Below are 15,244 nucleotides of genomic sequence, written 5' to 3'. Positions count from 1 at the left end.
CACACACACCATCATCAAAGCGTCTGGTCTCCCATTAGTCGCCTTTCCCATCAAGTGGATTCAATAGCAACGCATCTGCTTCGGCCATTAATCAAGTCCCTTCTCCGGTAATTAACGTATAAAACAATGCGTCAAATATATATATGAATGCATGTTCGCTTGCTTTGTTATCGTCTCCCTCTATTCTCTCTCATCTTTGTTATCTTTTTGTATTCCCTTCTTTCCCTTCTTCTTCATCTCCCTCTCTCCTATCTCCCTCCTCCTCTGCCCTCTCTTCCTTCTTCTCCCTTCTATCTACACGTTTCTTTATATCTTTGATGGTGAAGGCAATAAATAGTTCACCAGTGTGTGTGTGTGTGTGTGTGTGTGTGTGTGTGTGTGTGTGTGTGTGTGTGTGTGTGTGTTGACGCGTGCGCTGAATTGCCAAAGAAGAGTCAGGAGATTAAAGAAATAGCGAGGAGAGGGATGGCGGAAGAGGGGGAAAAAATGTTCGAATAGCAGAAAAAAGAAAGGAATGAGGCGAAGGAGATGACGAGACTTCAGGAAAATCGAAAGAAAGCGATGAAACAATGTAATAAGAGGAGACAGAATAGCGAAGATCGAGAGTATAAAAGAGAGAAAGAAAGAAAAATTTGAGAGGGGAAAGAAGAGTCGGTAAAGTGGTTAAGAGTAAGTGAAAAGGATCACACAAACACCGTAGAGTTATTGGATGACGGAGCGAGCGGGAGAAAGAAAACGGAGAGAGGAGGATAAGGGAAACGTGGGTAACTGTGATAAGGGAGGGAGATAGTGAAGAGGGCATAGGAGGAAGAGAATAATGATGAGAGAGAGAGAGAGAGAGAGAGAGAGAGAGAGAGAGAGAGAGAGAGAGAGAGTTCTGCCGTGGAGGGGAGACTGCTTTGTTCCCAGGAAGGAAAAAAAAAAAGAGGAAAAAGGAGAACGAGAGGCGACGAGTGAGACAGGAGCAAAGGAAAGAAAGGTGTTAAGTGGTGGAGGATGGGAGGGGAGGGGAGACACAATGGAGGTGACAGGTGGTGTGGAGGAGGGGCAGATGGGGAGGGGAGAAAGAATGGAGCGGACAGGAGGTTGGGGAGAGAGAGGGGATGGAAATGGAGGGAAGGGGAGGGGAAGGGGGTGAGAGAATGGCGGTGACCGTGCGTTGGTCCTCACAAAGAACGCGAGAACGAACTAATTATTGGATTTTCTGAGGGAACAAAAGACAAGTGTCACCGTTGGGTTTCCGCTTCATGTGTGTGTGTGTGTGTGTGTGTGTGTGTGTGTGTGTGTGTGTGTGTGTGTGTGTGTGTGTGTGTGTGTGTGTGTGTTTTGTCCTTTCTTTCGGTTACGTTTTTTTTTTTTGTTGTTGTTGTTTCTGTCGTCTTGTTTATCTGTCTGCTGGTTATGATTCCACCTGCTTTGTTTCCACTTCACTTCACTCCCCTCCCCTCCCCTCCACTTCACTCCCCTCCCCTCCACTTCCCTCCACTTCCCTCCACTTCCTCCCTCCCTCCCTCCCTTCACTTCACTTCACCTTCCCTTCCTTCCTTCCTTCCTATCCCTTCCCTTCCCTTCCCTTCCTATCCTCTTCCCTTCCCTTCCTTCCTTCCTCCTCCTCCTCCTCCTCCTCCTCCTCCTCCCTCCCTCCTCTTCCCTCCCTCCCTCCACTCCACTCCACCCACTCCACTCCACTCCACCCTCCCACCCACCCACCCACCCACCCACCCACCCACTCCACCCACCCACCCACTCCACTCCACTCCACCCACTCCACCCACTCACCCACCCACTCCACTCCACCCACTCCACTCCACCCACTCCACCCACCACCCACCCACCCACTCCACTCCACCCACTCCACCCACCCACCCACCCACCCACTCCACTCCACTCCACCCACTCCACTCCACCCACTCCACCCACCACCCACTCCACTCCACTCCTCCCACCCACTCACTCCACTCCACTCCACTCCACTCCACTCCACTCCTCTCTCTCTCTCTCTCTCTCTCTCTCTCTCTCTCCATAACACCCACACACCTTAATAATAATCTCGCACTTTGACTTCGGTGTAAGAGGGACGTACAGGTTACCTCGGGTCACGGTAATTGTTCATTAAGACAAGCCTTGTTTACAGCCCCTTCCCCGCGCCTGCCGCCGTTCTTCATCACGCGCCAAGTTTACCCAATTCTCCTTCCTTTGACCTTGTTGGCACTTTCCTTTATGTCCTGCCTCCCCCTCCCTGCGTCCTCTCTCTCTCTCTCTCTCTCTCTCTCTCTCTCTCTCTCTCTCTCTTTGGTCTTTTTTAACCTTGTATCTCAACCTGTCCTTTCATCTACCTCCTCCTCCTCCTCCTCCTCCTCGTTCTATTCCTTCTCATTCTTCTCATCTTCATCATCTTCCACGGTCTCCTCCTCCTCCAAACACTCCATTTTTTCCCCCTCTCCTCTCCCTTTCCTCTTCCTCCTCCTCGTTCTCTTTGGGGAAATTTCTTTACACCAACAGATTTTTCCTCCACTCACATCGCTTTCAACATTTCTTTTATGGCAGAGATGTAACGTGTTATTGGCCGTTTGATGTTACTCCGTTGAAGTTAAAGACAGACAACCAAGTCTCCCATAGGGTCTGCTCGATGGTGGCCCTTCAACCCTTTACTTAATACCTCCCCTTCACTCTTCGCCTTTCTGCCTTGCGAATTCCTCCTTCATACACGCGCCCCGAGCCCTCGTCGGCATAATGAGGCGTCGGGCGACTCAAGATACTCGCCCGAGTGACGACAAGCGACAGTGTGCCTTGCCGCGACAGCCCACAGGACCTTATACTTCCAAGGCACGTCAGGTGAGCACGGGAGTAAATATGATGAAGGAAAACGGTAAAGATATGACAGAGGTCGCTAAGTCACGTCCGGCGGCGTTTTTTTTTTTTTTACAACAAAGGAGACAGCTCAAGGGCACACAAAAAAAGGAAACAATAATAAAAAAAAGCCCGTTACTCGCTGCTCCTATAAAAAGAATCAAAAGAGGTGGCCGAAAGAGAGGTCAATTTCGGGAGGAGAGGTGTCCTGATTGTGAGGCGTTTAAAAGGGTGATGATGGAAAAGATATACCGAAAAGAAAATGCTGAAGAAAATAGAGTTCGAAGGTGAGTCGAAAAATATAACGTTAGAAAAATGGATGTAGAGTTGTGATAGATGACTGGCTGATGTGTTTCTGAGTACTTCCTCGTGCTTTTTCTCACGGTCAAGTCGGTTAGCCAAGGGTAACACAAAAACAGAGTCCGCAACACGCTGTTCCCGCAACTTCCTTCCATTTGGGGATCATTTTTCACATATCCGTGATGCCAGAAAAAAAACTCCTCCGCCCCTTTCTCCTCTCTTATTCACTTCATAAATCATTCTTCTCATCGATGTCTCAGATTACTTTAACACTTTTTTCGTCACTATATTTAATTTCCTCCCTCCGTGTGTCTTCCCTTTCACCGGTATCTTTCCTCCACACACCCTTTCCCTCTCCTCCTCCTTTCAATGGATCTGTTTCCTTCCCTTCCTTTCTTCTTGCTAGAGTCTTCCTCTCTCTCCCTTCTCCCCTCCATGAGCCTTCCTCACTTAATGGACCTTCCTTCGTTTTGCTATGGCTCGCCTTTAACTCTCGGCGGGATGGTATTCCTCGGGACGCCGCCTGGCCGCCCTCACCTATCGGGCTTCTCTCAATGACATTCAGGTCGGCACTGTCAGACGCGTCCGCCTCTCACACCAACTATTTCTAAAGGACGAAAAGGAGATCAATCGGGTTCTAATGAGTGTTCTTTTGGCTTCATGGTACAGAAGAAAGGTCAAACTAAAACCAGGGCCATAAAACTACCTATGGAAATGCCCCAACCTCCTAAGAAAGCCCTGTCAAATAAGTGTATCTTTAGTAATACGACCCTCACTCTTGCCACTCAAAGCCTCTCAGGTGTAGGCAAATTTTAGCACCCCGCGGATTACCCCCACTCGCACCGACGCAATAACAAAACGTGGACACAATAGCAGACCTCTTTTTAACTTCGAGGGATGTCCGAAGCGCAAAAGAAGTTGTAGAATTTAAAAACAAGTGAAGGAAGGCACTGGTGGGAGGATGTTAAAAGATATCTAGGGGTTTAGCTATAGTACTCAAACTCCTTTCTTCATTCGAGAGCTGTGTCTGATGCAGGTAGTGACTAGAAGAAAAAGATGGTAGCATGCCATATTTCAATGATCATGTTAACGCAGTGGCAGGAGGATGTGAGGGGAGGACAGTACTATGAATCCAGGCGGTGCTTTCTCAGCCTCTGTGTGGTGTGTGTTTTGGGCGAGGTTCGGTATTTGGGTCGTGTTTGTGGACCCGTATCAATAAAAGCGATAACAGTGGAGGAAAAGCTGTGTTGTTGTCGTGCGTGACCTTGAAACTCGAGATGGGGGAAAGTAATGGTCGTTTTTTCTTACCAAAGCTCCCGAAAAAAGCAAAATTTTCAGTGTCATTTCACGGATCGTTATATTAGTTACGTTCATCCCATTTTCTTTTTCCCTTGGGCTTCCCGTTTCGCTCCCTCGGTGGTGGTAGATTCTCTCTCTCTCTCTCTCTCTCTCTCTCTCTCTCTCTCTCTCTCTCTCTCTCTCTCTCTCTCTCTCTCTCTCTCTCTCTCTCTCTCTCTCTCTCTCTCTCTCTCTCTCTCTCTCTCTCTCTTCCCATATTCTATTTTAAGCCATTATCTTTCATCTCCGGAGCAAGTTTTCTTTCTCTTTTAACCGGTTCCTCCGCCATTGTTTTTGTGAGGCCGCGAGTTGGCTCCCCCGACGAGATTTAGTTTTCTGCCCGACGGCTGATGGTTGTGGAGTCTGGTGTGGCGTCGCCTAAGAGTGTGGCGCCGGCAGAGGTATGGCGTCTAGGGGAGGATGGAGGGATGTGATAATGTATAAGGAGGGAGTGTGGCGTTGATTGGGAAGGGTATCTGGATACCTCTCCTCCCGAAATTGACCTCTCTTTCGGCCACTCCTCTGCACTCTTTTTAGGAGTAGTAAGTAGCGGGCTTTTTTTCATTATTGTTTTCTTTTTTATGCCCTTGAACTGTCTGCTGTAAAAAAAAAAAGAATGAGGCTTCTGATTTGGGTGAGGCGGTAATGCTCGGGTGAAGAAGTTTGCAGGATGTGACGAAGAGTGTGTCTGAGGTGGTAAGCAGGGTGGTGCGTGGAAGGTGAGGTAGTATGTGTGAATGTACGGTGGATAGGTGTGAGGTGTGGTTTGCAGGGGTGATAAAAGGGGTGGGATATGCATCAAGACACCCCTCCACCCGAAACTGACCTCTCTTTTGGCTACTCTTTACTTTTTATTTTTGTGGGAGGGGCGAGTAGCGGGCTTTTTTTTTTACCCTTTTTGTTGCCCTTGAGCCGTATCTATTGATCTAAAAAATAATGGATGTGGGTGAGGTGGCCAGTGGACGTGGGATGATGATTGTGGGTATTAGTGGAACGGTAGATGAGTGTGAGGTGGTTCATTGGGGCGTAGTGATGGTTGGGAATGAGTTAATGGGTGAAGGTGGAATAGTGTGAATGGTTGAAGATGTGTGTGGGTGGATGAAACGGCGTGTGTAGGTGTGAGTGCAGGGACGATAGCTCGTTTTAAGAGTAGACTTGACAGGTACATGGACGAGGATGACAGGTGGTAGTGGGGGGGGGGAGGGATTTGGAGCTTCCTTGTGTAGACCAGTCGGCCTCTTGCAGTCACCCTATGTTCTTATGTTCTTATGAGATTAGTGAGGAAGACGTCGTGAATGGGTCTGAGGAGGTATATGTGGGAGAGGTAGAAGGTTGAGATGAGGGTGCTTGGCTTATGAGATTAGTGAGGAAGAAGTCGTGAATGGGTTTGAGGTGGTCTATGTGGGAGAGGGAGAAGGTTGAGGTGGGGGTGCTTGGCTTATGAGATTAGTGAGGAAGAAGTCGTGAATGGGTTTGAGGAGGTCTATGTGGGAGAGAGAGAAGGTTGAGGTGAGGGTGCCTGGTGTTGGTGAACGTTCAGACTCTTCCCCAGCCATGCCAGATTGTCGTACTTAGAACATTGCATTAATCAGTACCAGGCCCTAACACTGTCTCCTCCGCCTCGGTAACTAGATTAATATATAGTTATCGTTAAGATGGTTGATTATTGATGTCATTTTATAACAGCCAAGTGTCAAAAACCGGTATATCGTCACCTTCGTAAAAAAACTGCCTAAGTCATTGTTTTCTACTTGTCAGGAAATCAGAAAAAAAACCTGTCATTATTTAATTTGGCTTAAGATTAAGGCAGAAATGAAAAGGACAATTCTAGAACACTCACACCCTGAATAATGAGGGCAACTATGCAGAAATGGGCGTCACATGTTGAAAAATTGATGTAAACAAAAACCTGGAAATCGCTGAAAAATGACTTAGGCGATTATTTTATGAGGGTGACGATATGCAATGAGGTGAATACGATAAATTGGCAACATTGATTTCCACCCTGTTACCAATTCATATTCACTAGACACTCACATGATCTCGACTCCCACACGATACTCAATCACTGTCGTCTAAAGCGTTCTGAGAGTATTCCTACCACACTTCTGCACTCCCCTTCCGTGGCTCGGTAACCTACATTCCCTTTAACTTTTCTCCGCTCGCAGAAAAAAAAAGCAGTCTTACACATTGTGATATTCGCGGTCGGATCATTACGGTAAAGTGAGCTCCCTTTTGGATGATTTGACGAAATGCTTATTATGCTGAGTGAAACCAACGCCGCCTAAAGCTGACACCGCGATCGAATACCACACATCTAACTGGAGTGTTCCCGAATTCTGCCGAGATATGTTGAGAACTTGGTGAAGTAAGAACAGCTTTAATATCAGACATCGATGCCTCGTTCAGTTGTGTAGTTTTTTTTTTGGCTATTAAAGCGAAATATGTATATGATTCTTCCACTTACAATTACAAGCACGATGGAAGGCTGGCAATGTAGTCCTGGGGCGAGGTGGAAAAGCTGCGTTGAATTCATGTTAATTGTCTAAATAACAGCTGTAAATAGTGCGCCGGGCGAAAATATTTCCAGCAATGTTTTTCCGATATGTAAAACACCACGAAATAGCTACACATTTCAACACGATCCTCTATAGTAAAGAAGACTTACAATTTGGTCTTCGGAGGTCAAACGTCAAATGGTCACATCAGGAGAGCAAATGCAAATCTTCGATATTCCAAGGCCTTGTTCATCGTCTCAGCATGTTCATATTAGACCAATCTCCAACTAACATGGCCAGTGCTTCACTCCGAGTTATTTCCAAGCTGTGAAGAGCCTCAGTGAGAGTAAATGATTGAAGTATATAACATTCTCTGACGTCATAAAAATCTATTAATCGACCATAGAATCGTGTATCAATTTCACTAACATTATCTACCCTCTCCATCATATTGATACCTATGATTTAAGAGGATGTTACTATGCTATTGTTGGAATTATCATTTCTTTTATTATTTCTATTATTATGTATGTTACTTGCTGATATGGACCTTGGTGGTGGTGTTGGTGGGGAAGGGGTAGTAACGTGCGGGAACGAAACCTCGGCAACTGGGAGCAATAAAGTGTTATCCCCGACAGCTATGACGCCCGGGAGGGGGAGTTCACCTCGGGCGTCGGGTGGGCGGACGAGGGGGAGCTGGGCGGGCGGGCGCACTTCATCCCCTCCTCGGAGCCGCCCACGCTGGTGCTGGAGCCCGCCCACGCCCGCGACCAGGGCGTGTACACGTGCAGGGTGGACTACCTGCTCTCGCCCTCCACCACGGCTGTCGTCAATCTCACTGTTGTGGGTGAGTATCTGTGTGTGTGTGTGTGTGTGTGTGTGTGTGTGTGTGTGTGTGTGATCGGCTATCTATCTACATTTCTGCCTTCCTTTTCACCTGTTATATCTCCACGCATGCTCGCACGCACGCGGGCGGATGGACGGACGGACGGACGGACGGACGAACACACACACACACACACACACACACACACACACACACACACACACACACACACACACACACACACACACACACACACACACACACACACACACACACACACACTTTTAATACAGTGGATACCGCCCTCGCCTCGCAATCACCGGTCCAGTGTTCCAGGCGAACCATGTGCAGACAATTTTATTTTAAACTGTCTTGTTTCATACAGTCTTTGTTCACCTACTGCTGCCTCTCTTTACGCCAGGGACAAAAAAATATAAATCCCAGCGTCCCGTGAATGCTAACTGGATTAAAACTTCAAACGGGGCAGAACAAGTCCAGCAAAAAATTCAATTCCTGTAGACTACTGGTTGAGGGAACACACACACACACACACACACACACACACACACACACGCTATCACACTCTTGACAAACTATCCAAAGCTTCATTCCTAAAAGTGATGATGCTGAAATCCCAGATCTATTTATTATGGAAGCAACAAAGACAGTAAGAGGAACGTCGACAATAACAATACCAGGAACTCTACGAGAACAACCTCGAAATAAACCAAAAACGACAAACCAAAAGACCAAAAGCAAATAAAACCACAAAAAAAAGCTTTCCAGGAACGGTGATTTGGTAGCGTGTAAATATGAAGTGAAAGAATGATGGCAGCGATTAAAAGGGGATTGTAATTATTCTGAGTATTTCTTTGTTGAGGGAAGCTGAAAGGATATTAGGATTAGAATTCTTCTCCCGAAATTGACCTCTCCTCTCCTCCTCTGTACTCTTTTTAGAAGCAGTGAGCAGCGGGCTTTTTTTCATTATTGTTTTCTTTTTTTTTATGCCCTTGAGCTGTCTCCTTTGCTGTAAAAAAAAAAGATAGGTGAGGAGTAATGTTCTGAATGGGGGGCTTTTTTTATTTATTTATATTTATTTATTTATTTATTTTCTTGCCCTTGAGCTGTCTACCTTGCTGTAAAAAATAAATAAATAAATAAATAAATAAAAATCTGCCGCAAAATATATCATCTTCAAATGCAGTATTATAATCAAATTTTACTTATTATTATTACTTTGTTTTATTTTATCAGCATTCTATTTACCGCTCACACGTCACACTTTTCCTTATGACACGCGCCAAGGTCTGTCTGTAATATCGCTGCACAATAATATTCCTCCTCCTCCTCCTCCGTATCTCCTTTTGGCGTGTGGGCAATAACTTTATATTAGCTTCATCCCTTCCACTCCCCGCCCTTCCCCCCTTTAGCGTCTTTGCATCACCTCCTCCACCTCCTTTTCCTCTTCCACGTATTTCTCCAACTTTTCTCTTTTTCATCCACTTTTCATCCATTTTTCAATCACTTTTTTTCATCCACTTTTTCATCCACTGTTCATCCACTGTTCATCCACTTTTCTTCATCCACTTTCCATCCACTTTTCGTAAACTTTTAATCCACTTTTTATCCTCTTTTCATTCACTTTTTCATCCACTATTCATCCACTTTTTCATCCACTTTTTCATCCACTATTTATCCACTTTTTCATCCACTGTTCATCCACTTTTCTTCATCCACTTTTTCGCCCATTTTTCATCCACTTTTCGTAAACTTTTCATCCACTTTTTTATCCACCTTCTCACCCACTTTTCATCAGCTCTTTCATTCATTCATCCACTTTTTCGTCCACTTTTCATCCACTTTTTCTTCCATTTCTTCATCCATTTTTCCTCCACTTTGCTTCATCCATTTTTCCTCCACTTGTCATCCACTTTCCATCCACTTTTTCATACCTTTTGTCTCCTTACATTACCTCCTCTTCCTCTTCCACCAGTTTCTTCAACTTTTCTCTTTTTGCTTCTCTTATCTTCCGCATTATCTTCTTTTAATACCTGCCGTCCTTGACATCTTTACCTTCTCCTTCCTCTTCCTTATCCTCTTTCCTCGTTCTGATCCTTCTTCCACCTCTTCTCCTTCACTCTTATCTCCTCCACAGTATCGATATCTTTTTCCTCCTTCCTTTCTTACTCTCCTTCCTTCTTTCTCTTCTTTTCCTCCTCTTCCTCCTCCTCTCTCTTTCTTCATTCTCATTCGCTTCTTCCCATCTTTAATTCCTTTTCAATTGCACATATAAAATAACTTCTCAGGATAGAAAAAAAAATAATATAACCAATTTCAGAAAACGTAAGCTCTCTCGATTGCCCTGTTTTTTCTTACTGTGTCTGTCTGTCCGTCTGGCTGTCTGTCGTGATTATTTTTCTGTCTCCCTCATTGTAAACATTTCTTCCTCTTTTTTACATGTGATAAAAAAATACGTGTCGAGTGCTTCAGGGCCTGCCACGATTGAGTTACGACAAAAGTTACTCCGCCTCTCTCTCTCTCTCTCTCTCTCTCTCTCTCTCTCTCTCTCTCTCTCTCTCTCTCTCTCTCTCTCTCTCTCTCTCTCTCTCTCTCTCTCTCTCTCTCTCTCTCTCTCTCTCTCTCTCTCTCTCTCTCTCTCTCTCTCTCTGGGTCGATGCTAGTGGGTCAAATTCCGTTTTCTATGAATGGAATCGTCTCTCTCTCTCTCTCCTCACTCTCTCTCTCTCTCTCTCTCTCTCTCTCTCTCTCTCTCTCTCTCTCTCTCTCTCTCTCTCTCTCTCTCTCTCTCTCTCTCTCTCTCTCTCTCTCTCTCTCACACACACACACACACACACACACACACATGCCGTCTCCATTTGTTCTTCGCCAACTCCCGCCGCCTCAAGTTGCCACAATAACAACAAGGACTAGCCCGCTGATGCTGCGAGGCTTCGAACAACTCTTTGCAGCTAGCCCCTCCTCAAAACGACAAAACCTTCCAAATATCTGTCCCGCCACTCTCACGAACGCTCTCCAGGACACAAAGCACACACAAACACAACAAAAAAAGGAGAATCGATAATCAAGGCACAGAAAATAAGGAGTAAGGGGACAATTAGGAAACAAAGAACAGCAGTGAGTAAGAACATCAAGGGAGGCTATCCGCAGTAGGTTTATCAAGGTATTTACTTCCATGAAAGCTATAAAAAATGTCTTTTAAAAATATAAATAAAACAGAAACGAGACACTAACTTTTTGCCAAACTGTACGACGTAAACTTTCCCTGAACTACCTGGATGAAAACAAAACAAAAACATAAAAAAACAAACACACGTAGTAAAAAAAAAAAGTTGGGTGGCCAACGTGCTGGAAAAAAGAGGAAGCGAGAAAAAAAAGTTGTACCAGCCAGGCAAACAGAGTATTGGGGGATAAAAGAGGATCGCAACCTCTCCAAACAGTTTCCAACCCTCTTCTGCACCCGTCTCTCCCTGATCCACGGAGCTCCTCTATACCGCACAGCCCAAGAGGATCACAGACCGCCGGATTGTCATTAAAACACACACACACACACACACACACACACACACACACACACACACACACACACACACACACACACACACACTTTGTTCTTTGGTATTATGTTTTGAAATCCTTAACATACACGGATCAAAAGAAAAATATATATATATAACTCGCGCTTAACTGTTAGAGGAATAGGCTCATCTTTTCTATTATATAACCGGGACAAAGTGGACCTCGTATCAAATGTTTGTACGACAATCCTTCGTTTGTAGTTTGGTTCACGAAAGAGGTCGCGCGTTTACATTATTTTATACTATTGTGTGTTAAACTTTGGCTGTCACGTTGGGGTGTGCGGGAGAATTAACTTTAAAACAATGGGGGGTGGGGAGAGAGAGAGAGAGAGAGAGAGAGAGAGAGAGAGAGAGAGAGAGAGAGAGAGAGGAGGGGGTAACATTTTAGCGAGGCATAATATGACCCTCTTAGGCTTTATCTGCGTTGTTCCCCGCATATGAAGGCCTATCTCCCCTTTCTCTCTCTCTCTCTCTCTCTCTCTCTCTCTCTCTCTCTCTCTCTCTCTCTCTCTCAAAAATGCCACTGGTCACCTTACTTATGTCTATAGAGATATTCACCTACCATAAAATAGGTTTCATCATGTATTGCAATTTCGTCTAGCGCTCCTACGGACAATCTAGCAGCAACCACACATCACGACCCTTCTGAACGTTTGCTCCTGCGACATGTAATTCAACGTTTAATCAAATGGAAAAGAGACAAAGAAGGGAAGGGAACAGAGGGGAGGGAAGGAGAGAGGGAGAGAGAGACATAAGAGAGGGCGTTGGAGGGGAAAAGAGAGAGAGAGAGAGAGAGAGAGAGAGAGATGAGTGGGAGGGATGAGAGGGAAGGGAGGCGAGGAAGCAGAACAGACGGCCAATATCGGGCGAGGCTTGTGAACCGTAACATAACTCTCGTGTGACGTAACGGATGAACTAAAAACTGTGTGCATGTAACGTCTCTCTCTCTCTCTCTCTCTCTCTCTCTCTCTCTCTCTCTCTCTCTCTCTCTCTCTCTCTCTCTCTCTCTCTTCATTTTCCACCCTATCCTCTCTTATCGTTCACCATTTCGTTTCTTTTTATTTTTTTCGTTTTATTTTTCCTCTTCTTACCCCTTTTCCATTTCTCATTTCATTCATCTTCTTTCCTCTCATTCCCCTTTCTCTTCTTTCTCCTCCTCCTCCTCTTCTGCTATCCACTTCTTTTTTTTGTTTGAGTCCAGCTGCCCTCCTCCGTCTACTGCGCCTCGATCATTAATCTCTCTCTCTCTCTCTCTCTCTCTCTCTCTCTCTCTCTCTCTCTCTCTCTCTCTCTCTCTCTCTCTCTCTCTCTCTCTCTCTCTCTCTCTCTCTCTCTCTCTCTCTCTCTCTCTCTCTCTCTCTCTCTCTCTCTCTCTCTCTCTCTCTCTCTCTCTCTCTCTCTGCGATCCTTCACTCTTCCACCCTTCCTACACACGCCATACTCTGCTGTCCATCATTCACTCCCTCCCTCCGTACATCGCTCTCCCTGCACCCTCCTTCCCCTCCCCTCCCTTCCCCTTGCTCCCTCTCCCTCTCTCTCTCTCTCCGGCACTCTGAAGAAAAGTGGAAAAAAACGTAATCCATAAAATAAAATGCGGTGGACCATCAGCTGTCCAACCAAAGCACACACACACACACACACACACACACACACACACACACACACACACACACACACACACACACACACACACACACACACACACACACACACACACACACACACACACACACACACACACACACACACACACACACACACACACACACACACACACACACACACACGGGAGGGGTAGGGTAGAGAGAAGAATCCCTCCCACACCGCGAGATACATGACCAGACGGACTTCAGACCAGACGGAAAAGAGTGACAAAGAGTAAGAAACACGGTGAGGGCTTTGCCTCTTTTCCACCTGAGCTCCGTGGCTGATCAGGGAAGGACCAGGAAGAGAATGGCAGGTACACAGACAGGCGAATAGATACAAAGACAAACGAACAGATATAGATGACAATGTGGATAGAGAAACAAAGCGTGAGAGAGAGAAAGACAGGTTGACAAAAGAGAAATTAATCACATATACACATACTTAGAGAGACAAACAGATAAAAAGCGTCGAATATCTTGAGACAGTGTGAAGGCAGACAAATATATAAGAGAGTAGACATATGCAACATTACAAGTAAATACAGAAGTAGATCAATAGAAAAACACATTGAAACAGTTAAAATACAAATACTTAAATTAAGAAACAGAAATTACCGAGAATTATACAGACAATGAGCCGAGGTCCAAACAGACAGAGAGGTACAATGAGCCGAGGTCCAAACAAACAGAGGTACAATGACCCGAGGTCCAAACAAACAGAGAGGTACAATGAGCCAAGGTCCAAACAAACAGAGAGGTACAATGAGCCGAGGTCCAAACAGAGAGGTACAATGAGCCGAGGTCCAAACAGAGAGGTACAATGAGCCGAGGTCCAAACAAACAGAGAGGTACAATGAGCCGAGGTCCAAACAAACAGAGAGGTACAATGAGCCGAGGTCCAAACAAACAGAGGTACAATGAGCCGAGGTCCAAACAAACAGAGAGGTACAATGAGCCGAGGTCCAAACAAACAGAGAGGTACAATGAGCCGAGGTCCAAACAAACTGAGAGGTACAATGAGCCGAGGTCCAAACAAACAGAGGTACAATGAGCCGAGGTCCAAACAAACAGAGAGGTACAATGAGCCGAGGTCCAAACAAACAGAGGTACAATGAGCCGAGGTCCAAACAAACAGAGAGGTACAATGAGCCGAGGTCCACACAAACAGAGAGGTACAATGAGCCGAGGTCCAAACAGACAGAGAGGTACAATGAGCCGAGGTCCACACAAACAGAGAGGTACAATGAGCCGAGGTCCAAACAGAGAGGTACAATGAGCCGAGGTCCACACAAACAGAAAGGTACAATGAGCCGAGGTCCAAACAAACAGAGAGGTACAATGAGCCGAGGTCCAAACAAACAGAGAGGTACAATGAGCCGAGGTCCAAACAAACAGAGAGGTACAATGAGCCGAGGTCCAAACAAACAAAGGTAGAGACGAACAGACGAAAGGACACGATCACGGGCGCCAAAGAAGGTGGGAAACAACGAAATGAAGGGAGTGTCCGTCGGGAAGGTGAAGTCATTTTCTCTTATCATCACTCTCCTTACAGACGACCTTCTACCTCATAAATCCAGCGGCAATGTTCTTTTCCTCTCTATCTTTCACCACTATCTTCAAGTTACTTCTCCTTTCAACTCACTTAATGCACTTCTCTACTCTTCCCGTGGGCACGCTGCATATGACATCCCACTTAAACTCATCCCTATGCTGTCCAGATTCCTGATGCAAGAGTTAACCAGCACCTTCACGATTTCATCCCTTTCACTTTGAGGGCTTTCACGAAGGGAGTATAAAGACTTTTCTCTAGCTTATACTGATTTCTTGTGGAACTGCTCATGCCACAATGTTTGAAAGAGTGGCGTTATGAGTGTTTTTATGTGATATTTTTCCATTGAGTTGCTTCTTTTCGAGTAAACAAGGAATGGGGGAAACAAGAGGAGAAGGAGGAGGATATTGCGGCAATCCTCCCTTCTAATTGTATCGCATTTTCTGTAAGAGTTCGTGTCCAAACAAAAGCAAACTCCTAAACTTTAAGTGATCTCCGTGATTTATTGTGTGAGACAGGGCGGAAGAGAATGGGAGGAGGAGGAAGAGGAGGAGGAGGAAGAGGAGGAGGAGGAGAAAAAGGAAGAGAGGAAGAAGAGGAGGAGGAGGACGAGGAAGAGAAGGAAGAGGAGGAGGAGGAGG

At 45.7% G+C, this 15,244-nt stretch overlaps 2 protein-coding genes across 19 annotated transcripts in view; one reads left to right on the top strand and one right to left on the bottom strand.

Annotated features, from left to right (window-relative positions):
• Positions 1-15,244, bottom strand: part of LOC127007025 (uncharacterized) — a 206,709-nt gene that overhangs the window by 66,701 nt on the left and 124,764 nt on the right. The gene's annotated exons all lie outside the window — the stretch shown is intronic.
• The window catches only part of LOC127007026 (uncharacterized), a 94,882-nt gene that overhangs the window by 38,991 nt on the left and 40,647 nt on the right, over positions 1-15,244 (top strand). The window contains 1 exon segment of the mRNA XM_050877512.1: positions 7,625-7,833. Within this exon segment, the coding sequence (XP_050733469.1) occupies positions 7,625-7,833 (209 nt within the window).

The sequence above is a fragment of the Eriocheir sinensis genome, chromosome 34 (assembly GCF_024679095.1).
Source record: "Eriocheir sinensis breed Jianghai 21 chromosome 34, ASM2467909v1, whole genome shotgun sequence".
NCBI classification, from domain to species: Eukaryota; Metazoa; Arthropoda; class Malacostraca; order Decapoda; family Varunidae; genus Eriocheir; species Eriocheir sinensis.
Note: the sequence above shows the minus strand (reverse complement) of the source record. Positions and strands in the feature narration are given on the sequence as shown.